This window comes from Trachypithecus francoisi, unplaced genomic scaffold (genome assembly GCF_009764315.1).
Source record: "Trachypithecus francoisi isolate TF-2019V2 unplaced genomic scaffold, Tfra_2.0 Lachesis_group12, whole genome shotgun sequence".
Lineage (NCBI taxonomy): Eukaryota > Metazoa > Chordata > Mammalia > Primates > Cercopithecidae > Trachypithecus > Trachypithecus francoisi.
The window spans coordinates 28,463,542-28,490,530 of record NW_022681457.1 but is presented as its reverse complement, the minus strand read 5'-3'; the positions used below and the strand labels follow the sequence as shown (position 1 = coordinate 28,490,530).

Sequence of the window (26,989 nt, the reverse complement as noted above, 5' to 3'; positions counted from 1 at the left end):
AGGATATCAAAGCATTAAGTACAAAAAGAATTGATACCTTTACTGTGTTAAGTCTTTCAATCTGTGAACATGGAGTGTGTCTCCATTTATTTAGATCTTTGAGCTTTTTAAATTTTCATTTTTATTTATGTACTTATTTTGAGACAGAGTCTTGCTCTGCCACCCAGGTTGGAGTACAGTGGCGTGATTTTGGCTCACTTCAATCTCTGCCTCCTCCTGGGTTCAAGCCATTCTCCTTCCTCAGCTCCCGAATAGCTGGGATTACAGGTGCACACCACCACGCCTGGCTAATTTTTGTATTCTTAATAGTAACAGAGTTTCACCATGTTGGCCAGGCTGGTCTTGAACTCCTGATCTCAGGTGATCTGCCTGCCTCTGCCTCCCAAAGTGCTGGAATTACAGGCGTGAGCCACTGCACCCGGCCAAGATCTTTCTTAACCTTTTTTAAATCAGCATTTTGTAGTTTTCAGCATTCAAGTCCTGTGCATGTTTTGATAGATTTACACCTAAGTATTTTTTTTTTTAAGCAATTGCACATAGTATTCTGTTTGTTTTGTTTGAGATAGGGTCTTGATACGTCACTCAGGCTGGAATGCAGCAGCACAATCATGGCTCACTGCAGCCTCAACCTCCCAGGCTCATGCAATTCTCCTACCTCAGCTTCCCAAGTACCTGGGACTACAGGTGTTTACCACCACACTCAGCTAATTTTTAAATTTTTGTAGACATGAGGTCTCACTATGTTGCCCAGGCTGTTCTCGAACTCCTGAGGTCAACTGATCCCCTTGCCTTGGCCTTTCTTTTTTTTTTTTTTTTTTTTGAGGCGGAGTCTCGCTCTGTCGCCCGGACTGGAGTGCAGTGGCCAGATCTCAGCTCACTGCAAGCTCCGCCTCCCGGGTTTACGCCATTCTCCTGCCTCAGCCTCCGGAGTAGCTGGGACTACAGGCGCCCGCCACCTCGCCCGGCTAGTTTTTGTATTTTTAGTAGAGACGGGGTTTCACCGTGTTAGCCAGGATAGTCTCGATCTCCTGACCTCGTGATCCGCCCGTCTCGGCCTCCCAAAGTGCTGGGATTACAGGCTTGAGCCACCGCGCCCGGCTGCCTTGGCCTTTCAAAGTGCTGGGGCTATAGGCATGAGCCACTGCACCCAGACAGTATTGTGTTTTTAATTTAGTGTCTGCCTGTTTATTGGTAGTATTTAGAAATACAATAGATTCTTGTATATTTTTCTTGTATGCGGTGACCTTGCTGAATACACGCATCAGTTCTAAGAGAATTTTTGTATTCCTTGGGATTTTCAACATACACAATCATGTCAACTGCATTTAGGGACGGTATTATTATTTTTTTCTGTCTGATCTACATGCCTTTTATTTCCTTTTTTGGACTTTATTGCTCTGCTAGAACTTCTGTCACTATATTGAATGAGTGGTGACAGAAGACATTCTTGCCTTTGTTCTTGATTGTAAGAAACAATTCAGTCTTTCACCATTAAGTATAATGTTACCAGTAGTTTTTTGTAGATGGTCTTTTTCAAGCTGAGGGACATCCTTGTCTTAGTCAGTTTGGGCTGCTGCAACAAAGTACCCTAGGCTTGGAGGTTTATAAATAACAGAAATTTATTTTTCATGGTTCTAGAGGCTAGAAGTTCGAGATCAGAGTGCCAGAATGGTTGGGTTCTGGTGTGGGACACTTGTTGTAAATTTGTTTAATATAGTTGCTCCCTTGGCATTCACTTTTAGGTCTGACATAAGTTGTTTGAAACTGTGTTGTACCCCATCACCTTTAGTCTAGTTAAAACATAAAACTTTGCTATGTGATTGTGTGCCATAGAGCCCACTTGTTCCTCATCTCACAGGCCTAAAACTCAATATACCCTACAGCTGCTGACCATGATAAAACCTAATGGTCAACACTAGAATCATGTAAGTTCCCTGACTCAGGCATGTTTTCTTTAAGCTCGTCAATCCATAAACCTGTGGGAAAGCCTGAGGGGTAATGCCTATGAGGCATAGTTCCACATGTCTTCTCTCTTTCTCACTCCCTTCCTGGTGATTGAATTATTTGCCTCCTCTGTGCTTCTCATCAGCTTCTTGTAAGGAGAATAATAACCAGTAATTTCTCTGAGACCTGTGAGTAACACATTTTTGCTGTTTTGTGCATTTTGGTTTCACTTCCTCATGGTGTCTTACCTGACCAATACACCTGAATTTACCATTCCTCCTGGTCAGGGCCCTTCTAGAGAGTAGCTATCTTGGCCTATAGCTACTTGACTGAGAGAACTCAAGACCAAATTAGGAAGAAGTTATAACAATAAAAATCACAACAACCCTCTTCCATGTTGCAAATTGCTAACTTCCTGTATCCTTACATGGCAGACACAGAGCAAAAGAGCTCTCTGGGGGTAACTTTTTCAGGACACTAATCTCATTCATGAGGGCTCCACTCTCAGGACTTAATTATCTCCCAAAGGTCCTACCTCCTAATCACCATTACATTGGGGGTTAGAATTTCAACACATGAGTTTATAGGGACACAATCATTCTGTCCATAACACCCTGCTTGTTTCTATTTTTCTGAGAGATTTTTTTTTCATAAATGGTTGATTTGTCAAGTGATTTTTCTGAATTGATTGATACGATCATGTGATTTATTTTCATTGGCCTAAACGTAATGGATTACTTTGATTGATTTTTTAATATTGAAGAACTCTTTCATCCTAGAATAAACTTCAATTGGTCATCATGTATAATAATTCTTTTTATATATTGCTGAATTCTGTGTTGTAATATTTTGCTAAGGATTTTTATGTTGATGTTGATGAGAGATAATATAGCTTTCTTTTTTGTACTTTGTCTCACTTTGTTATAATAGTTTCATAAAATGAATAAGCAAGTATTCTTTCCTTTTCTATTTTTGGAAGAGGTTGGGTAGAATTAGTGATAATTCTTCTTTAAGTTTCTGGTTGAATTCTTTAGTGAAAACATCCATGCTTGGTGATTTTTTGTGGATGAGTTTTTTAAACTACAAATTTAATTTTCTTAACATTGAAATTATATTATTAATATTATAATATAATTTGTAATAGTTTTTTAAAAATAATTGGTTTATTTTATCTAAGTTGTGAGATTTATGTGACATAGAAGTTGTTTGTTATTATCACTTTGATGTCTGTGGGATCTGTAGTATCTGCTATTTTACTCCTGATTTTGGTAATTTATTTCTTCTCTCTTTTTTTCTTTGTCAGTCTGATGGAACATTGTCAATTTTGTTAATCTTGTCAAGGAACCAATTCTTTATTTCACTGAGTTGTTTCTAATTTCATTTACTTCTCTTCTATTTTCTTCCTTCTCATTGCTTTAAGTTTATTTTGCTCTTTTTTCTCTTCTTCTTTTTTCTTGAATTGGGAACTTAGATTATTGACTTGACTTTCCTTCTTTTCTAATGTATACATTTAATGCTGTAAATTTTCCTGTCAGTGCTGCTTTATCTGTATTCCACAAATTTTGACATGTTGTGTTTTATTTTCATTATTACGTATATTTTTTATTCCCTTGAGACTTCCTCTTTGACACAGATTATTTAAAGCATTTTTTTTTTTTTTTTTTTAAGATTCTAAGTGTTTGGAGATCTTCCTGTTATCTTTCCATTATTGATTTCTAGCTTGATTCCACTGTGACTGGAGAAGACACTATGATTTCTCTTCTTTTAAATTTGTCAAGGCTTGTTATATGACCTAGAATGTGTATTCTGCTGTTATTAGGTGGAATATTATATAAATGTTAGTTACATCTTTTTAGTTGATGATGTTGAGTTCATATATACCCTTGCTGATTTTCTATCTCTTTATTCCATTAAAATTTTATGTAACCATTATTTCTCTTTTCAGTTCTAATAATTTTTACTTTACATATTTTATAGCCTTGTTTTTTTTTGCATAAACACTAATTATTGCTATGTCTTCTTGGTACAGTCATAACATAATGTTGCTATATATCCCTGGTAATTTTCTTTGCTCTGAAGTCAACTTTATATGATGTTGATATCGCCCCTCCTGCTTTCTTTTGGTTAATGTTTGCCTGCTATATCTTTTTTTATTTGTTTGCTTTCAACCTATCTACATTGTATATTTGAAATAAATTTATTGTAGACATCATATGTCTGAGTCATGTTTTTAATCCAATTTTTTTTGCCTGTCTTTATCTCTAAATTGGTATAGGTAGACCATTTGTATTTAATGTTTTATTGGCATGTTAGCCCTTAAGTCTGCTGTTTTTTTCTGCTTATTCTATCTTATCTATCTTACGGTTCTCTCTTCTTCCTGCTTTCTTGCTTCTTTCTCAAACAATTTTTTAAATTCTGCTTTAATTTACCTGTAGTGTTTTGAGTTTATGTGCAACTTTTTTATTATTTACTTTACGTATTCCATTATGCATACACAATAGTCAATAGATGTTGACATTTTATCAGTTCAAGTAAAGTATAGAAACCTTACCTCCCTTTAGATTCCACCCCATTTATATTTGCCTTAAATATTTCTTCTAAGTATTTACAAAGATATTTAGATATATAAATATTTAATATTTAGACATTTAAAACTATATCAGACAATGTAATAATTTTTGCTTCAACTGTCGAACGTAATTAAGAAAACTCAAAAGAATAAGAAAAGTATATTCTATTTATCCTTATTTTCTCTCTTCCCATTGTTGGTTTTTCCTTTCAGATGTTCTAAAATTCCTTTCTTATTTTCTTCCTGTTTAGAGAATTGCCTTTAGCCATTCTTTAGGAAAGACTTTTTTGTTTTTGTTTTTTTTTTTTTTGAGACAAATTCTTAGTATTCCTTCATCTGAGAATACAATATCTTAATTTCCTCTTTATTCCTATAGGATAATTCACTGGGTGTAGAATTATTCCCATAGGAAAATTCAGTGGGTATAGAATTCTGCATTGACCATTTTTTCCACTCAGAACCCCAAGAATGTGTACCACTTTTTTCTGGCCTCCAGGGTTTCCAGTGAGAAATCTGCTGCTATTCAAATTATTTTCCACCTAAAAATAAGGTGTCATTTCTCTCTTGCCACTTTCTAGAATTTTTTTTTTTTTTTGGTCTTCTGTTTTTAGAAATTTTAGTATGGTGCATCTTGGTGTGCATTTCTTTATCTTCATTGTGATTTATTCATTTCTTGAATATATTTGTTGTCCTTTGCCAAATTTTAGAAGTTTTCAGCTATTATTTCTTTAAGTACTTTTTCAGGCCCACCCCATTTCTCCAAAATCCTCGGATGATAATGATTTGAATGGTACATATGTTGTTATGGTTGCAGAGGTTCTTGAGACTCTTCATTTTTTTCAGACTTTTCTGTCTGTTTTAAAGATCGGGTTATTTCCATTGTTCTCTCTTCCAGTTTACTGATTTATTTTTCTTCCATTCTGCTGTAGAGCCCATCCACTGAGTTTTAAATTTAAGTTATGTTTTTCACTCCTAAAATTTCCAGTTGGTTCTTCTTTTCATTTGCTAAGACTTTCTATTCATTAGCTAAGACTTTCTGTCCCTTTGATGATACTTTCTATTTTTTCATTTGTTTCAAGTGTGTTCATAAATAACTTGTTGAAGGATTTTTATGATGTTTGCTTTAAACTCTTTGTCAGATAATTGTAACATTGATGTTGGTGTATAGGGACTTCTTCCATTCAAGTTAAGATTTTCTTGGTTCTTGTTATGATGAGTGACTTTCAATTGAAACCTGGACATTTGGGGTATTGTAAGAGTCTGAATCTTTTCTAAACTTCCATTTAAACAGGCTTTGTTTGACACTGTTCTGGCAGGGGAAAGTGGGAGTCATTGCCTGATTATTTCCAGGTAGGGGTAGAAGTCTATATTTGCCACTTGACCTCCAATGACATCAGGGGAAGTGGTATCTTCATTACCATGGGGCAGTGATAGGAGCTCCGGTTTCCATTGACAACACCATGGCTAGGAGGTATAGGAATGCTTCATTAGTGCCATACATGTGGCCTACACTGACACTACACAGTGGGGGTTGTTCTCATTGCTGCTGGGGAGTGTTAAAAGTTTTGACTCTTCACCAGTCCAACTCTGACTACTCCAATGGGAAGAGGGAGGTATACTTTGCTACTACTGGATAGGTTGGAATTCCAGGCTCCCCAGCTGGTCTCCACTGACACTGTAAGAAGGGGACCACTATCATTATGTTTGGTAGAGATGAAAGTCCTGCCTGCCTGTTGGGCCTTCTCTGACACCATACACAGTGAAAAGTCAGGGATTTGGGATGCCTTGTTACAGCCTAGTGAGGGTGGAAGACTAGGCTCCCACTTGGCCTTTGTCACATGGGTGGGGCTACAGTTTTTTCTGTGCTTGGCTGGAGTAGAATGGCTGCCATCTAAAAGCTTTCTTTCTTTCAAGGCTACGCTTTTCCTGGTCCTTTGGCTAATCTTTTGGGGTTTTTTTCTTGCTTATGCCCATCAGTGTTCCCAGGTTGCTGACTTCTTCAGCTCCATATCTGAAATATATGAGGCAAAAAGAATATCCATTCCTTCTCTTCACCTTTCAAAGACTACTTATGTTTGTTGTTTTCTAAAATTTTCAGTTAATTGAATTTAGCAGGAGGAATAAGGAGAAGTATGCTCCCTCCATCTGTGAAGATAAAGAAGCAAGAGTTTCCTTCATTCTTTTTTTAAAATAAGAGTTTACTAAGTAGTGTGGTAGGCAGAACAATAGTCCCGCAAATTTGTGCATACCCAATCCCTGGAACCTGTGAATGTGTTACCTAACACGGCAAAAGAGATTTTCCGGATGTGATTACAATGGGGATCTTCAGATGGAAAGATTATTCTGGATAATCTTATTGGCCCCAATCTAATCACATGGAGTACTAAAAAGTAAAAGACCTTTTCCAGCTGTGATCTGGGAGAGAGATGTGATGACAGAAGAAGGTCAGCAGGAATGCAATCAATGTTGCTGTCTTTGAAGATGAAGGAAAGATTGTGGTGTCCCCCAGAAACTGAAAAAATCAAGGAAACAAATTCTCCTTTAGAACCTTCAGAAAGGAACAAAGCCCTATCAACTTCTTGGTTTTAGCTCAGTGACATCTGTTAGGCCTCTAATCTACTGAACTGTAAGATAAATTTGCGTTGTTTTAAGCCACTGTGATTTGTTACAGCAGCAATAGAAAACTTAATACAATAGTATAGTATTTCTATATAGCAATAATCAAATCAGACCTTTTTCTGAAGACTGATCATCTTTTTTCAACTTGAATTTTAAAAGAATAAAGATAAAAATTACCTCAGGAGGTTATCATTGTCTGTATTCTGAAAAATAGTACAGTTTTTGATGGTTAAGAATTCCAGGCCGGGCGCGGTGGCTCAAGCCTGTAATCCCAGCACTTTGGGAGGCCGAGACGGGTGGATTACGAGGTCAGGAGATTGAGACCATCCTGGCTAATGCGGTGAAACCCCGTCTCTACTAAAACATACAACAAATTAGCCGGGCGTGGTGGCGGGCGCCTGTAGTCCCAGCTGCTCTGAAGGCTGAGGCAGGAGAATGGCGTGAACCCGGGAGGCGGAGCTTGCAGTGAGCCGATATCATGCCACTGCTCTCCAGCCTGGGCAACAGAGCGAGACTCCGTCTCAAAAAAAAAAAAAAAAAAAGAATTTCAAAATGAGGTATGTGCATCTTTCATGTGCTTGGTACATAAGATATTCAATAAATGTCTATTAAAGTTGTTGAAAACTGGAGGAAAATAAATACAAATGATGAAATAGCATTTAAAAAGTCTTCAGAATGTATGAGCCATCCATTTTAATATTTTATCATTGTGTCATGTTTGTATTTTGTAGATAGTGAAACTAGTTCTCTAATGGACATAGAAAACGTAATTCTGGCAAAAATCCATGAAGATGAGGAAGACCACTCAGATGCAATATTAAAGTCTGACAAATTTCATCAGGACTTATTTTTTATGGAACGAGTTCTAATGGAAAATATATTTCAGCCAAAACTTGCAGCTTATCGTCAGCTTCCTGTTTTAAAAGGTATTTAAAAAAATAAACATGTTTAGGCTGGGTGCAGTTGCTTATACTTATAATCCCAGTACTTAGGGAGGCTGAGGAAGAGGATTGCTTGGATCCAGGAGTTCAAGGTTGTAGCAAGCTATGATCATGCCACTGCACTCCCGCCTGGGTGACAGAGCAAGACCTTGTCTCTTAAAAAAAGAAAAAGAAGATACCATGTTTAGACAAACTCAAATAATTTTTAAAATGTAAGGGTTTTAGTATATATTTCTAAATGTAATCTCCAGGTTGGGTTATCATTATCAGAGGACATATTTCTAAAGCTTTCAGCCCTAAATGTGTGAGTAGCACTACAGTCCAGACTAGGATGTCCACAGAAGCAGATTGTCTCAGATTCAAAACTTCCTAAGCATCTATAGCTCTTAGTTCTCCCTTATTCCTGCATTCAATTACTTATTCATTTTTACAGTATCTCTCATATTCAACCTCTTCTTTTCCATTATCGTTGTTACTTTCTAGGTTCTTACTTTTGTTACTACTCCCAAATCTATTGCAGGGGCATTCTACCTGTTCTCATTGCTACAAATCCCATCTCATATGATAACAGAATATTTTAAAGGATTTTAGAGATTATCTTAATCAACCTTTCATCATGTATTAAAAAATACATGAATGAAGAAATTGAAGGCTATAGAAACTTTGTGAGGTTAATAGTAAGTAGAAAAGCTAGGCATTCAACCATCTCAAGTTCTAGTTCTCTTTCTGCTATATCAGCGCACTTTGCTGATGTATCCTAAACCACTCAAAAAACCTTCAATGCTTTCCCATTGCCTAGAATAAATTACAAAGCTCAAAGTGTATCATTCAAAAGATATCTGCAGTATGGCCACAGATTACTTTGTATTATCATATTGCTTTGGAGACTCTAAAAGTTAGCTATATTTAGACTTATCTGTTGTCCTCAAATAGAACCCACATTTTCCTGCCTTAGTACTTCTAGTTGGAATTTACTTGACAGTCTATCCCCACCGCATGCTTGCCTATTGTATTCCCAGCTTTCAAATATGGATTAAGGAAACTTCCTTTATGAAATTTATCTTGCTTCTTCAAGTCAAAATTAATCTATATGGTTACATTTGAAAAGAAAAAGGTTACAGAATAGTATGTGTGACAAATGGTTGTAAATCTTTTTGCCTGCATGCATCTAGAAGAGTATTGAAAAACTGTGTTCCTTCTCTCACATTAGGTTGATATTTAAACATTTTAATCACTTATATATATGTATTTTTCATCCTATATTTAAAGAGTTGTAAGGTTGCAATTCATATAGTACTTATATATTGACATTTACAAAACAAAATGTAAATGTAACAATGTAAATGTTACTGTTGGCACATCACTTCTTTCAACACATCTAAGAAATAAAAATACTCTAGCAAATGTTTTAATGAGGTAAGATTTATATACAATGAAATATATATTTTAAATTATATATAAAAATGCATTTTGGAAATGTATAAACTGGAGTTACCAATACTTTAATCAAGACAGAGGACCTGTCTGTTAACCCTAAGAGTTACCGTGTGCAGTTTTCCAAGTAAACCTTAACTCCACTCCCCAACCCCCACCACACACACGCACAGGCATTGCTCTGATTTCCATCAATATAGATTAACTTTCCCTATTCTGGTATGTCATATAAGTGGGTTCATAAAGTAAGTATTCTTTTGAGTCTGGCTTCTTGCATTCAATATCAATGTGTTTGAGATTTCCTAGGTTGATGCGTGTATAAGTAGTTCATTTTTTTCCCCAAGTAATGCTGTAGTATATGAATATACCACAATGATTTGTTTATCCATTCACATGTTGAGGGACACTTGCATATTTTCAGTCTGGAGATATTCAGAGTAATGCTGGTATGAACATTTTTGTGTGAGCCTTTTGGTAAATGGATGTTTTAATTTTTCCTGTGAAAATACCTACAAATGGGATTATTGGATTACTGGGTAGATGTTTAACATTTTAAGAAACAGTAAAATACTTTTCCAAAGTGGTTATACCGTCTTATACTCGCACAGCAATGTGTAAGAGTCTCAGTTGCTCCACAACATTTATAACACCTGATGTTGGCAATCCTTTTAGTGTTGTTCTAAAAACTGAGTTCTTGTTTATGTGGTTTATTTTGGTCACTTGAATATCTTCTGTTTACTGTTTGGTCAAGTCTCTTACCAATTTTAAAGTTGAGTTGCCTTTTTATTTCTTTAAATTTTTCTTCTACTTCTTTTTTTTTGAGATGGAGTTTCACTCTGTCACCCAGGCTGGAGTGTAAAGGCACAATCTTGGCTCACTGCAACCTCCACCTCCTGGGTTCCAGTGATTCCTGCCTCAGCCTCCCAAGTAGCTGGAATTACAGGTACCCACCACCATGCCCAGCTAATTTTTGTAGTTGAGTAGAGACTGGGTTTCACCATGTTGGTCAGGCTGGTCTCAAACTCCTGACGTCAGGTGATCCACCCTCCTCAGCCTCCCAAAGTGCTGGGATTACAGGGCATGAGCCACCGTGCCCAGCCTGAATTGTCTTTTAAAAACTCAAGTTGTAAGAGCTTATTTTTATATACTCTGGGTACAAACCTTTTGTCAGTTACATATTTTGCAAATATTTAAGTCTATGGATTGCCAATTTATTTTCTTAAAATTTTTTTGATGAACAGAAGTTTATTTTTGTGAAATCTAATCTGTCAATTTTTTCTTTTGTAATTAATTCCTTCCATGAGCTCTCTAACAAATCTTTGCCTGCCCCAAGTTTGCAAATTTATACGTCCCAGTTTTCTTATAGAAGCTGTATAGTTTTAGCTTTTATGTTTAGGTCTACTATCTATATTGGATTGTTTGTTTATTTATTTGTTTTTTTTTTGAGACAGGGTCTCACTCTCTGGCCCAGACTGGAGTGCAATGGCCCTGTCTCAGTTCACCGCAACTTCTTCCTCCCAGGCTCAAGGGATTCTCCCACCTCAGCCTCCCTAGTAGCTGGGATTACAGGCGCACACCACTACCGCTTGGCTAATTTTTGTATTTTTAGTAGAGATGGGGTTTCACCATGTTGGCCAGGCTGATCTTGAACTTCTGACCTCAAATGATCCATCCACCTCGGCCTCCCAAAGTGCTGAGGTTACAGGTGTGAGCCACTGCACCTGGCCTATTTTTATTTTTAACAAATTTATTGTGTATATTTAAGGTATACAACATGATGTTACAAGATAAATATATAGTAAAAAGGTCATTATAGTGAAGCACATTAACATATCTATCATGTTATCTGTTTTCAATTAATTTTTTTATGAATGGACTAAGTTAAGGTTTAAAGATTGTTTTTTGAATCTCCAGTTGTTTCAGCACCATTTTAAATAAGAATTGTTCCCATTCTGGGATTATAGACATGAGCTACTGTTCCTGACTCCTTTTCTAGTTTCTTAAAATGGAAAATTGGATCATTGATTTCACATTTTTTTCTTGTCTAATAAGAGATTGTGGTCAAGATAGCATGCTATTGGCAAGAGAATAAACAAGAATATAGAGTAGAACAGAATAGAGAACCTAGTAATGGATCTGCCAAAATATAGTCAGCTGATCTTTGACAAAAGAAGAAAGGCAATACAATAGAAAAAAGATAGTCTTTCAACAAATGGTACTAAATATGAACCTAGACATAGACTTTACACCTTTCACAAATATTAACTCAAATGGATCGTAGACCTGAATGTAAAATGCAAAACTATAAAACTCCTAGAAGATAACATAGGAGAAACACTAGATGACCTTGGGTCTTACAATGACTTTTAAAATATAACACCAAATGTATGATCCATTGAGAGACATAATTGATAAGCTGAGCCTCATTAAAAGTAAACACTTCTGCTCTGCAAAAGACACTGTCAAGAGAATAAGACGACAAGTCACATACTGAAGATAATATTTTCAGAAGACGTTTCTGATAAATTGCTATTATCCAAAATACACAAAGAACTCTTAAAACCCAACAATAAGAAAAAGAAACAACATGATTAAAAATGGGTAAAAGACCTGAAGAGATATCTCACTGAAGAAAATATACACATGTCAAAGTAGCATACAAAAAGATACTCAACATCATATTATTATTTTCTCTTCTTCTTGTTCTTGTTCTTCTTCATCCTCCTCCTCCAACCGCCCCCCCCCCTTTTTTTTTGAGATAGAATCTTGCTTTGTCACCCAGGCTGGAGTACAGTGGCACAATCACGGCTCATTGTAGCCTCAGCTTCCCTGTCTCGAACGATCCTCCTGCCTCAGCTTCTGGCTTAGCTAAGACCACAGGCATGCACCACCACACCCAGCTAATTTTTAAAAATTTTCTGTAGAGATGAGGTCTCACTTTGTTGCCCAGGCTGATCTTGAACTCCTGAACTCAAGCTCCCCTCCCACGTTGGCCTCCCAAAGTGCTGGGATTACAGGTGTGAGCCATTACACCTGACCTTTCAATATCAGATTTCATTAGGGAATTGCAAATTAAAACAACAATGAGGTATCACTGCACACTTATTAGAATGGGCAAGTCCAAAACACTGACAGCACTCAAAGCTGTTGGAGATGTGGAGCAACAAGAAGTCTCATTCATGCTGATGGGAATGCACAATGGTATATCCACTTTGGAATATTGTTTGGCCGTTTCTTGTAAAACTAAACATACTCCTGTCTGGGTGTGGTGTCTCATGCCTGTAATCCCAGCACTTTGGGAGGCTGAGGTGGGCAGGCCACTTGAGGACAGTAGTTCGAGACCAGCCTGGCCAATATAGTGAAACCCTGGCTCTACTAAAAATACAAAAAATTAGCCGGGTATGGTGGCAGGTGCCTGTAGTCCCAGCTACTCATTAGGCTGAGGTATGAGAATTGCTTGAACCCAGGAGGTAGAGGTTAAAGTGAGTGGTGATGGTGCCACTGCACTCCAACCAGGACAACAGAGTGAGACTCTGTCTTCAAAAACAAAACAAAACAAACAAAAACCTAAGCATACTCTTACCATACGATTTAGTAATCTGTTGATTAACTAAATGAGCTGAAAGCTGTGTCCACACCAAACCTGCACATGGGTATTTATAGCAGTTTTACTCATAATTGCCCCAACTTAGAAGCAACCAAGATGCCCTTCAGTAGGTGAATGGATAAATGAACTATGATACATCCAGACAATGGAATATTATTCATCACTAAGTTATCAAGTCAGAAGCAGACCTGGGGCCGGGCGCGGTGGCTCAAGCCTGTAATCCCAGCACTTTGGGAGGCCGAGACGGGCGGATCACGAGGTCAGGAGATCGAGACCATCCTGGCTAATACGGTGAAACCCTGTCTCTACTTAAAAATACAAAAAAAAAAAAAAACTAGCCGGGCGACGAGGCGGGCGCCTGTAGTCCCAGCTACTCGGGAGGCTGAGGCGGGAGAATGGCGTAAACCCGGGAGGCGGAGCTTGCAGTGAGCTGAGATCCGGCCACTGCACTCCAGCCTGGGTGGCAGAGCGAGACTCCGTCTCAAAAAAAAAAAAAAAAAAAAAAAGAAGCAGACCTGGAGGAAATTTGAATGCATATTACCCTGCAAATGAGGCCAATTTGAAAGGCCACATACTGCGTGATTCCAACAGTATGACATTTTGGGAAAAGGCAAAATATGGAGACAGTAAAATGATCAGTAGTTTCCAGGGATGAGGGACCAGAGAGAGATGAACAAGAAGAACACAGAAGATTTTTAGGGCAGTGAAATTACTCCATATGGTACTACAATGGCAGATATGTGTCATTATACATTTGTCAAAGCCTGTAGAATATACAGTACCATGAGTGAACCCTAACCTTTAAAATGTAAAACTATGGGCTTTGAGTGATAATGATAGTAAATCAGAAGCAGTAACACATTCTTGAGGGGACTTCAGAGATACTGCCACTGTCAAGGACTTGAAATATGCAGGGATGTTGATACCCACCACATTTCTCATTCAACTCACATATGTGGCATGTGTAGAAAACAGATGGATCTTGGCCAAGTGCAGTGGCTCATGTCTGTCATCACAGCACTTTGGGAAGCTAAGACAGGAGGATTGCTTGAGGCCAGGCATTCAAGACCAGCCTAGGCAATATAGTAAGACCCCCCTACCCCCCGCATCTCTAAAAAATGGAAATAAATAAATTTAAAAACAGATGGATCTTGGAGAATGACAGTGGATTATTATTATAAACTTAACCAGGTGGTGACTCCAATTGCAACTGTTGTTCCATAAGAGGTTCATTAAGGAAATTAAGACACCTCCCTTGTACCTGGTGCAAATGCTTTTTTTTCCTGCAATGTCTGTTGGTAAAAAACAACCAGAAGTCATTTATTTTTAGCTGGTCAGGCCAGCAATATACCTTCACTGTCCTACTTCAGGGGTATATCAATTCTTCAACCCTGTATCATAATTTAGTCTGCAGGGCTCTTTCCCTTCAACAAGATAACACACTAGCACATTAAATGGATGATATGCTGATTGAACTTAGTAAACAGAAAGTAGACTTCAGTAAGACATTTTCCTGTCAGAGGGTGGGAAGTAAAACTGACAAGATTTCTGGGGACTTCTACCTCAGTGAAGTTTCTAGGTGTCATGTGTGTGTGGTGTGGGATATGTTGAGCTGTATCTTCTAAGGTGAAGGATAAGTTGTTGTACCTGGCATCTTTTACAACCAAAAAGAAGCACAATGCCTAGTGAGTCTCTCTACATTTTAGAGACAACATATTTGTCATTTGGATGTGTTACACTGGCCCATTTACTAAGTAAACAGAAAAGTTGCTGGCTTTGAGTTGGAACCCAGAACAGCAGAAGATTCTGCCACAGATCCAGGCTGCCCTTCACGGTGATCTGCCACTTACGCCATATGATCCAGCAGATCTGATGGTGCTTGCAGTGTCAGCCGTGGGTAGATAGGCTGTTTGGAGCTTTTGGCAGGTCCGTCTACATGTAGAGGACAGTGATCATTTTATTTGATTAAACTTTAGAACCTGAACCTGAAGAGCCTGAAGATTTTTTAGAAAGTGCAAAACGTGAAGAAGTAGAGGAAGAATCTAAGAAGGAAGAGGAAGAAGAAATACATGCAGAAGAATCAACAATACCCGCCAACTTGGAACGACTTTGGTCTTTTTCCTGTGACTTAACCAAAGGCCTCAATGTGAGCAGCCTTGCCTGGAATAAAACAAATCCAGTAAGTTATGAAACATTTGAACAATTCTGTTTCTACCATTGAAGGGAAATTATCAAGTTCGAATAATGAAGAATTGCTTTCCTTAGATATGGGACAAGGAATTTAAATTGACCATAACTTTGAGTTTTAGAATGCCCCTAAAACAAGTTCCAGTTTAAAAAGGGGGAAATGCAAATAGTTACAAAATAATGTTTTTCTCCTTTAATATAGTAAACATTTAATATGTAAAACATTACCATTTTTATTTTAGGGGATCTACTTGGGACATGGCATTCTCTGAATTCATGTTAGATATGGATAAGTAAACTAGAGGATTGGTAGATTTACTTAATGTATACCAAAACTCATGTGCCCAAATTTATATTGGCCTCAAAGTAGTCATATTTGGAAGTGTATACTTAATCTAGTGACCCTACAAGTGTGCAAAATAATTTTGAGATTCCTTAAAATACTCTTACCACCGATATTAGCAAGTGCTTAAACAGCACTTAGTATGTAGCAGGCGCCATTGTTTTTAACTGTATTAACACAACAACCCTGTGAATTAGATACTATTATTCTTCTCATTATGTTGAAAGGAAACTGAAGCACAAAAAACATAAGTAATTTGCCCAAAGTCACACCACTAGTAGGTAAAACAGCCAGAATTCAAATGCAAACATCTGGCTCCATAGTTCTTGCTCTTAACGACTGCACTGACAAAAGTCATCTTGAGGCAAATAAGATGAATTGTCAAGTTGGAGAATTATATGTTTGGTTGTAAAAAAGAGAGAATTACAGAGTAATTAGACTAATTTTCTTCTGGGATTTATAAACTGGTTCTGAAGGTATTTCCCAGTTAACAATTCCAACAGTTTTTCAGGTAATGGCAGTATCTTTGATATAAATATTTAAATTGTTGAAGCAGTCAAAACCAATTTATTTAAATTATATTATATTTTGTATGTTTATGAATTAGCCTTATTATTTTATTGCCACGCCTTATCAGGTGCTTTGTGCAGACATAACAGTTGTCATAGTTATTAAAAAACAGAAAGTCTATAATCATTTCCATTGAAATCTAAATAACACATTATTTTAATTATGTGTATTATTTTGTAACAAAGTAAAAAACTTTTACTATGAATTTATCTTTATAAAACTGTATTTGGGACTGTCTTCTCAATTAGTGGAATTAATTTTAATTAATTAATTTTTTGGAGAGATGAGGGTCTTGTTTTGTTGCCAAGGCTGGTCTTGAACTCCTGGTTTCTAGTGATCCTCCTGCCTTGGCCTCCCAAAGTGCTGCTTTTACAGGTGTGAGCTACCATGCCTGTCCTGTAAATAGGATTTAATAAATCTGTAATAAAGATATATGAAACATTTTTAGAAACTGAATATACTAGCATTTTAAAAATTAATGCATTGCTATGGAGATTAAATTAAATAATTTTGAATGAGCCTAAATGCAAACATATTACAGATGGAGTCTATAATATTTATTAATTCATTGTATAAATATTTAGTGAACATTAACTCTGTGCCTGGCACACTGTTAAGGCACTAGAGATACAGTAGTAATGAAGTTATATATAGACCCTACCTGTATAATAATTTTGAATGTGCTGTGATGAGGAAATAAACAGTGCTGTGGGGACACATACAAGAAGCTCTTGACTGTTTCTTAGAGAAAGTAAGGCCTCTGCAGAGTCTAGAAGAGATAAATAGGGATTTGTCAATATCAGGGTGAAAGGGTATAGTAGTGAAGACTGTTTTTAAGACAGAGGGAATTGTGGAGAGATTATGTTGTCCTGAAAGTAAGGTGGTGATAAGAAAATGTAATATTCTAAAATTAAAGGTATTCTGGTTACAGAGCAGAGGCTGGATTTGTTAATTTATTAAGCTTTTGCTTATTTGTATTTACATATGCATTTCTAGAAATGACCTCCTGTATAGGCAGCTCATGCTGCCATAACAAAATATTATAGACTGGATGTCTTAAAGAACAGCAATTTATTTTCCCATAAATCTGGAGGCTGGAAAGTCTGAGATCCAAGGGCTACTGATGCACTTTCTGGTGAGAGCTCTCTTCCTGGCTTGCAGTGGCTGCCTTTTCACTGTGTCCTCACATGGCAGAGAGAGATCTATGGTGTATTTTTCTCTTTTTATAAAGTCACCAGTCCTGTCTCATTAGGACCCCATCCTTTGTAATCTCATTTAACCTTAGATTCCTCCTAAAACCCTTATCTCCACATGCAATCATATTGGAGGTTAGACCTTCAACATATGAATTTTAAGGGGACACAATTCAGTCTATGGCACCTACCTTTAACTTAAGTGTCCTTTATTTTACATTTGAAATAATTAGGTAGTCCTCAAAAACTCAAAATATATTATAATCTATTAATACAATCTCAGAAGACTACCTTAATATGTAAAAGAACTTGTTAGCAATTGGTTATTTTTAGGTGCTTATCTTTCAGTCTGCAAATTAGAAGCATTACACTGATTAATTTTTTTGCTTGGGAATATGGAGGTATAGAGTAAAAACAGATGGTGTACTGGCATTTTTTCCTCTCAGTCGAAATGTCTTACTACTATTTTTAACACAGCTCATTAATATATATCTTTATATATTTACCAATATTTTAATGCTATCTTCTCTTATTTTTAAATGTATTTTTCTGGTTTTCAGGATCTTTTGGCTGTTGGCTATGGGCACTTTGGATTTAAAGAGCAAAAAAGAGGATTGGCTTGCTGCTGGTCAATAAAGAATCCCATGGTAACTCAAACAAGAATAAGAAGCATTTTTATCTGGCTGTTGACAAAATTCTCATAAAGTATATAATTACATGTAATAAATAAAGTCTAGAAAATTTTATCAATTAAGACTATTTTCTTTGGTTTAACTCGTAGCAATTAAAATTTGTTCTTGTTGACATAGGGTAAAGAGAATTCATTTATAAATTCATTCAGTAAATATTTATTGAACATGTACTATATGCTTCTATATGATGATGCAGAGTTGAACCATTATTGATTTTCACAGCTAATTATAAAGAAAAATGAATCTGTAAATGAAAATTCTTTGAAAATTATGGGGTTTTTTTGTTTGTTTGTTTTTCTTTTGAGACAGAGTCTTGCATTGTCGCCCAGGCTGGAGTGCAGTGGCGCGATCTTGACTCACTGCAACCTCCACCTCCTGGGTTCAAGCGATTCACCTGCCTCAGCCTCTCGAGTAGCTGGGACTACAGGCATGTGCCACCACACCCAGCTAATTTTTGTATTTTTAATAGAGACGGGATTTCACAATGTTGGCCAGGATGGTCTTGATCTCTTGACCTCGTGATCCGCCCGCCTCGGCCTCCCAAAGTGCTGGGATTACAGGCGTGAGCCACCAGAGCCCAGCTGAAAATTATGTTTTTTAAATACCTGGTTGTTTCTTAATATATGAATACCTCCTTATCACCTGACTGTTATTCTCAATAGAAATAAAATAAATTTATATGACCTTCTTACTGTCATACATTTTTCAAAGAGAACGAATATAAAGAATCATAGTAGTAATTTTGCTAAACAGCCCTAGTCAATCTGTTACTTTAAAGTTTTACATTTAGTTTTGATTCACAACTGAAATGCAAAGTGGAAAACTTAGAGAAGGGCCAGAAGAACATATAAAAATGACTAAAATTTTTATAAATACCTCTAGTCTGTAATATCTGTAACTGTTTAAATAAACTTAGTTATATGTCATATAAATCTGGGTTTATATAGCTAAAAGAAAGGAAGAAGCAATTTTAAATGTGGAGGGATTGACATTGGATTCATCATCAATAGTCTGTCTTCTTTTTTATGTAGGTGGTTAAAAACAGGAAAGGATTTAAATTAGACATTCAAACAAAACAAACTCTTTATGGGGTTGTAGAACAGAGTAACTTGTAACTTGGGGAGTTTTAGAACTTTTTCTCTTAATTCTTTAGATAATCCAAGCATCTGAAACAAATACTAGAATACAGGAATATATGCTAGATGATTAGTTTTTTGTTCCCATAAGAAGGTAGACATGTGATGGTAATACTAATCCTGCTGAAAGATTACCAAAATATTATTGTAGAAGACTGTGCTGTACTTCCCTCCCTCCCTCCCTTCCTTCCTTCCTTCCTTCCTTCCTTCCTTCCTTCCTTCCTTCCTTCCTTCTTTTCCTTCTTTCTGAGATGGGGGTCTTGTTATGTTGCCCAGGCTGGTCCCAAACTGCTGGTCTCAAGTGATCCTCCCACCTCAGCCTCCCTAGTAGCTAGGATTCCAGGATTGAGCCCCCATGCCCAACACTCTATTTCTTAAAGTCATTGAGTGCTGAGGATTCATACTTGTATCAAAGGAAATGACCAAGTGAAGTTTTATTCTTTTCTGTACTGGAAATGAGGAGGACAGAAGTAACTGAATGTGGGCTAACTCTGCTCACATACCCACTGCCACCAAACTAAATCTCAGCCACCATTATATTCTGTCTTACTGTGGTCTACAAAAACAAGTTGAAAATGTAATTTTTTAAAATTTAGTGGCCAGAACGTATTTATCAGAGTCCGTATGGAGTTACTGCTGTGGATTTTTCAATTGGAGCACCTAACCTTTTAGCAGTTGGCTACCACAATGGCACAATTGCAATTTACAATGTATGGAGCAACAGTAATGTTCCGGTTCTGGATAGTAGGTAAGAACCTGAGAATTAGATAAATGTATAATACATGCTTTTTCAGGAGGATTTACTCTAATGTTATTTAGTTTTGAGTAAATATTTATGTCGTTACTGAGAGTGATACCATTATTTTTGAAACATTTAATAATCTCTCTTGTTTCTGCAGCTGGAATGGTGTGTCCTAATAGCTCCTTCAACTTCTTCTCTGCCCATCTCACTAACCAACTTCCTCTGGCTTGACAGTTTATGCTTATTCTTAAACTACTGCTTTGGTTTCACTTCTTCCAGGAAATTTTCCCATTCCTTTCTTTTGTGCAACCTGTACATACCTTTATCATAGCACTTATCATGTTATATATAAAATTATGTTTGTGTATATATATATGTAAATCTATTCTATCTATCTATCTATCTATCTATCTATCTATCTATCTATCTATCTTACTAAAGAGGGTATAAGTTCCTTGAGAGCAAGGATTGAATCTTATATACCTTTCTATCATCAGCATGTCATTGAAAATTGGACATGTAACAGGAGTCTAGTAAGTGTTTGATGAATAATTAATGAATAAATGAGTTGTATGAGGAAAGCCAAAAGGTTAGAGGTGAAAGATATTAAAAAGACTAGGTTTTTGGAATAGACAAGATACCAATGGGGCATGTTTGTAAAAGTGTTTGAATAAACTTGGCTAGAACTAGAAATAACCATTAAAGCAGAGGCTCCTAAACTTAACTTCAAATTATTTGCAGTTTTGTAAGCATGGGCCTTTGTGCTTGTTTCTGGGAAGAGGGTCCATAATTTTCACCAAAAAATCAAAGATATGTATGATTTTAAAAATGTTCAGAACTGATTGCATTGGAGGGTTTGTATTAAAAATCAAGGTAGTCAGTACCGTGAAAAAAACATCACATTAATCTGATAGGAAGAGAGAGTAATCTGAGAAGTGAGTTTAATTTTTCAGAAAAATTTTAACTCTAATCCATAGAGAGAGTTAAACCAATGGGCAATCTTGAAACGTAGGAAGACGAGTGAAATATAGAAAGAAGAATTGTTTCCCTGGATAAGATTTAAATGATTAACAACTTAATTCATAAAAACATTATAAAGATGAAAATACTTATATTCAATGTGTCTAAAATAAAGTAAAAGTCAGAATTTACACAACTAAACTAAGAACGAATTAATGAATTGAGTAAAAAAAGTAGATTCTGAAAAGAAAGAACATTTTTGCTTTTGTATTGCTGTTATGATAGCTAATATAGTTAAAGACCAGTACAATTTTTCTTTTGTAAGAAGTAGAAAAAATAACAGTGACTATTAAGTAGAAAAGTGGTTGTCTTTTCTATTTTTTAAAATATTTAAAAGTCTATTTTTGAACAATAAAAGGATTATATAAATAGGTCATGATCTTCTAGAAAGCTGACCTTATCACTTATACTCCAAGACCTTTAAGAAATTATTATAATGATTATATATTTAGTACTTTTTTACTGTTTTAGTGAATCACCTCAAAAACATTTGGGACCTGTCTGGCAACTACAGTGGATAGAACAAGATCGAGGAACAACAGGAGATGACAAAAGAGAAATACTAGTTTCTATATCAGCAGATGGAAGAATCTCCAAATGGGTTATACGAAAAGGACTAGACTGTTATGGTAAAGGAAAAATCAAGTTATCTTTTTCTTGTTACGTACTGAATTAAAATTTTCTAGTTAACCATGTGTGAAAGGTGACAAATTTTGGTTTGGCCAATAAGAAAAAAATTGGGCTTGGTCATTGTTTTTCTAAGTGGCTAGTTCTAGTGTATGCTAATTTTAGCCTAATTACATGCAAAAGTTGGCAGAACTAATATTATTATTTGCAGAAGAAATACACATCATATTTGCGGTACTCTTTCATGTGGTAAATAACAAGTTATGTATGTTTTTCTTTAAATACAGATTTGATGCGATTAAAGAGAACTACAGCTACCAGTAACAGAAAAGGAGGGGAAAAGGAAAAGAAAGATGAAGCTTTGATATCTCGACAGGCTCCTGGAATGTGTTTTTCTTTTCATCCCAAGGTAAATTATTTCACTCTTATTTACCACTGGATATAACAATTTCCAAAATTGAAGTGTATTAAGTCATAAAACAAGACCAAATATTAGCCTGTTAATGAATACTGTGCCTAATATATGAGAGACAGAAAGTAGATAAATGATTGTCTGGGCTAGGGGATGCAGGTGGAAGAATAGGTGACAAAGGAGGGAAAAGTAGGGAATGACTTACTAATGATGATAGAGTTTTTTGGGAGTTCTAAAATTGATGGTGGTGATGGTTGCAGAACTCTGTGAACAAACTAGAAACTATTGGATTATATACTTGATACGTGTGAATTATATGATATGTGAATTATATTCCAATAAAGATTTTTTTAAATTGTGCTTTGTAAGTGAAGAAATAAGCACAGATTTAGGGGCTAACCTAAGGTGGAATGGTACATTCCAGTTGGCTATACTATGATCTTTATCTGCTTTTGCAGATAGATAGATGAGAGGTATATATTTCTGAGGAACTATGGAAAGATTCTCTTTACAACTTTGTGCTTAACTTGAGTGCCTCTCCTTGCCCCACTTGGCCACTCTGCTGCTCTATCATACTTACAGAAACTGAATCCACTTATGTATAGTCTTCTACATTTCAATTCGCATGGTGACTCTCAGGATTTGGGGATTAGAAAGACCACTTAAATTCATGTTTACCGAGAATCAAATCAGAGCACAGTTAATGAAGTCCTCCTTTTTCTTTATCTGGAGATAGTTTGTTTTTTATTTTTAATTTTTATGGGTACATAGTAGGTATATATATTTATGGGGTACATGTGATGTTTTGATACAGGCGTACAATGAGTAATAATCACATCATAGACCATGGGGTATCCGTCCCTTCAAGCATTTATCCTTTGTGTTACAAACAATCCAATTATACTCTTTTAGTTCTTTTAAAGTGTACAATTAAATTATTATTGACTATAGTCACTCTGTTGTGCTATCAAATACTATATCTTTTTTTTTTTTTTTTTTTTTTTTGAGATGGAGTCTGGCTCTGTCTCCCAGGCTGGAGTGCAGTGGCCGGATCTCAGCTCACTGCAAGCTCCGCCTCCCGGGTTTAAGCCATTCTCCTGCCTCAGCCTCCGGAGTAGCTGGGACTACAGGTGCCTGCCACCTCGCCCGGCTAGTTTTTTGTATTTTTAGTAGAGATGGGGTTTCACCGTGTTAGCCAGGATGGTCTCGATCTCCTGACCTCGTGATCCGCCCGTCTCGGCCTCCCAAAGTGCTGGGATTACAGGCTTGAGCCACCGCGCCTGGCCCAAATACTAGATCTTATTCATTCATTCTATTTCTTTGTACCCATTAACTATCCCCACCATCCCCCTACCCCCAGCTACCTTTCCCAGCCTCTGGTAACCATCCTTGTACTCGCTATCAATCTGGAGATACTTTGGAATCAGAAAATTCAGCCACTGTAATAGGCTTTTTCAGAACATGTATTCCATGTTTTCTGTTACATGTAATACGATCATCTCTTTGGTGGCACCATCATCTACATCATTATGCAAACCAAAACTTGAACTCCTCTGTTCTACCCTATCATCCAAATGATACTTAAATTTTATTGTCCCATCCCTTCGAGTCCAAGCCTGCTATTGCTAATGGAGTTCAGACCTTTCTTATTTTTTACTTTAATTACTACAGCCATCTTCTAACTTCCTTCATTATCAAATTCCTGTAATTCACCTTAACTTTGACTATAGAACAGTAGTTCTCAATGTGGGCAGGGAGGGGAGAATTTTCCCAGTAGGGAACATTTGGCAATGATTGGAGATATTTGTGGTTGTTGCAGCTGTCAGGAATTGAGGTGAGGGTGGGAAAGTGCTACCGGTATCTCTGGGAAGAGACCAGAGATGTTGCTAAACATCCTTCACTGTACAGGCAGCCACCACCCTCCCAGTGCACGTCAGTCCCCAACAGAGAATTATCTAGCCCAAAATGTCAATAATGCTTTGTTGAGAAAAACCTAGTCTAGTGTCCTGAAGTGTCCTTGGCATAAGGAATTCAAGATGATCATATGGTCTGTAAATAAAAACAGTTTTACTTCTTTCTTTCTAACCTGGTTGCCTTTATTTCTCTTTCTTGTATGATTATACTGGTTACAACCTCCAGTACAGGGATGAGTAAAGATGATGAAAGCATGCATACCTGTATTGTTCCTGATCTTAGAGGAAAAGCATTTAGTCTTTTACTATTAGGTATGGTGTCAGATGAAGGTTTTTTGTAGATGCAATTAATCAGATTGAGGAAGTTCCATTACATTCCTAGTTTGTTGGGTGGTTCTTATTCGGAATGGATGTTGGATTTTGTTAAATGCTCTTCTGTATGTATAAAGATGATCATATAGTTTTTCTTTTCAAGGTTGTTAATATGGTGAATTAGATTGATTAATTTTTGAATGTTTATCCCTGGAATAAACTTTATTTCATTGTGGTTTATTACCCTTTTTAATATACTAGCAAATTTGATATAGTGAAATTTTGTTTAGAATCTTTGAATCTTTGGTTAGAAGAAAGGCTGATCTATAGTTTTCTTGTGACATCTTTGACTTTGCTATCAGGGTAATCATGTCTGCATAGAATTCCTTTTAGAAATAATTTTCATAAAATTAGTATGAGTTCTTCATTATATACTTAATAGAATTAACCATCTGGGCCTGGAGTTTTCTTTATAGGGAGATTTTTAATTTTTAACTACAAATTCAAATTTTAATATATGTAGGGTTATTATGGTTATCTATTGCTTCTTGAGTGAGCTTTGGTAATTTGTGTCTTTTAAGGAATTTGTCTATTTTATCGAAGTTGTGGAATTTATTGACATGATATCCCCTTAGCATCCTTTAATAACTGTGGAATATATGGTAATCTCACCTCTAATTTTTTTTTTTTTTTTTTTTAGACAGAGTCTCACTCTGTCACCTAGGCTGGAGTGCAGTGGTATGATTATAACTCACTGTAACTTTGAACTCCTGAGCTCAAGCTATCCTCCCACATCAGCCTCCTAAACAGCTAGGATTACAGCCACACATCACCATGTCTGGCAAATTTATTATTTAATTTAATTTAATTTAATTTTTTTGAGACATGGTCTCACTCTGTAGTCCGGGTTGGAGTGCAGTGGAGTGATCTTGGCTCACTGCAACCTCCACCTCCTGGGTTCAAGCGATATTCTCCCACTTCAGTCTCCTGAGTAGTTGGGATTACAGGTGTGCACCACCATGCCCAGCTAATTTTTTTGTATTTTTTTTTTTTAGTAGGGACAGGGTTTCACCACAGTAGCCAGGCTGGTCTTGAACTCCTGACCTCAAGTGATCCTCCTGCCTTGGCCTCCCACAATGCTGGGATTACAGGCGTGAGCCACTGCACCTGGCCTAATTTATTTTTATTTTTATTTTTTTAGTGGTGTAATCTTGCTATGGTGCCCAAGCTGGTGTCAAACTCCTGGGCTCAAGTGATCCTCCTGCCCTGGCCTCCCAAAGTGCTGGGGTTATAGGCATAAGCCATGACATTGCCCTGTGATTCCTAATATTAGTTATTTGTGTCTTCTCTCTTTTCTTGATTAGTCTGACTTATGTTTATCAATTTTGTTGAATTCCAAGAAATGGCTTTTGACTTAATTGGTTTTCGCTATTTTGTTGTTTTTCTTTTTTTTTTTTTTTTTTTTGAGACGGAGTCTCGCTCTGTCACCCAGGCTGGAGTGCAGTGGCGCGATCTCGGCTCACTGCAAGCTCCGCCTCCCGGGTTTACGCCATTCTCCTGCCTCAGCCTCCCGAGTAGCTGGGACTACAGGCGCCCGCCATCTCGCCCGGCTAATTTTTTGTATTTTTTAGTAGAGACGGGGTTTCACCGTGTTAGCCAGGATGGTCTTGATCTCCTGACCTCGTGATCCACCCGTCTCGGCCTCCCAAAGTGCTGGGATTACAGGCTTGAGCCACCGCGCCCGGCCGTTTGTTTTCTTTATCATCTATTTCCACTTTGATCCTTATTTCTTTTCTTTACTTTGGTTTTAATTTGCTCTTATTTTCCTAATTTTTTAGAATGAAAGCAGAGGTCATTGATTTATGACTGTTTTCTTTTCTAATGTAGTTATTTGTGCTATAATTTTTTCCTAAGTACTGCTTTAGCAGCATCCCCAAAATTCTGATATGTTACATTTTCATTTTCATTCTGTTCAAATGACCAATTTTCTCCCTTGATTTCTTCTTTGACGGATGGGTTATTTAGAAGCATGTTATTTAGTTTCCAGATATTTGGGCATTTTCCAAAGGCTTTTCTGTTACCAATTTCTAATTCAATCCCACCATAATTAGAGAAAACCCTTTTTATAAACCGAACTCTTTGAATTTATTAAGATTTGTTATAAAGCCCAGTATGTGGTCTATATTGGTAAATATTTCCTGTATACTTGAGAAAAATATGTATTATGCTTTTTTTAGTTAGAATATTCTATAAATGTCATTCAGGTTAAATTGGCTGATAATATTGTTGAAGATTACTTCTCTTTGCTGATTTTCTTCCTACTTCTTTCAATTATTGAGAAAGAGGTATTAAAGTCTCCAAACATAATTGTAGATTTGTCTATTTTTCCTTGTATTTCTATCAGTTTTGCTTTGTGTATCTTGATGCTTTCTTATTAGGTACATACATATGTTTGGCATTATTATGTCCTATTGATCAATTAACTCCTTTATCACGATGAAATGACCCTATTTATAACTTGTAATTTTTTTTACTCTGAAATCTACTTAGTGTGATATTAGTATAGCCACTCCAGCTTACTTTTAACTGGTGTTAGCCTGGTTTATCATTTTTTATGCTTTTTCTTTTTACCTTTTTATCTCTTTATACTTAAATTTTTTTGTAGTAGCATACAATTGGGTCTTGCCTTTTTATACAATCTTAAAATCACTGCCTTTTAATTATGATG

At 36.5% G+C, this 26,989-nt stretch overlaps 1 protein-coding gene across 1 annotated transcript in view; it reads left to right on the top strand.

The window, feature by feature from the left end:
- The window catches only part of WDR78 (WD repeat domain 78), a 112,092-nt gene that overhangs the window by 72,339 nt on the left and 12,764 nt on the right, over window positions 1-26,989 (top strand). The window contains exons 8-13 of the mRNA XM_033225214.1: window positions 7,864-8,058; window positions 15,091-15,293; window positions 17,968-18,054; window positions 19,832-19,983; window positions 21,469-21,626; window positions 21,912-22,033. Of these exons, the coding sequence (XP_033081105.1) occupies window positions 7,864-8,058; window positions 15,091-15,293; window positions 17,968-18,054; window positions 19,832-19,983; window positions 21,469-21,626; window positions 21,912-22,033 (917 nt within the window). The remainder of the gene's footprint in view (window positions 1-7,863; window positions 8,059-15,090; window positions 15,294-17,967; window positions 18,055-19,831; window positions 19,984-21,468; window positions 21,627-21,911; window positions 22,034-26,989) is intronic.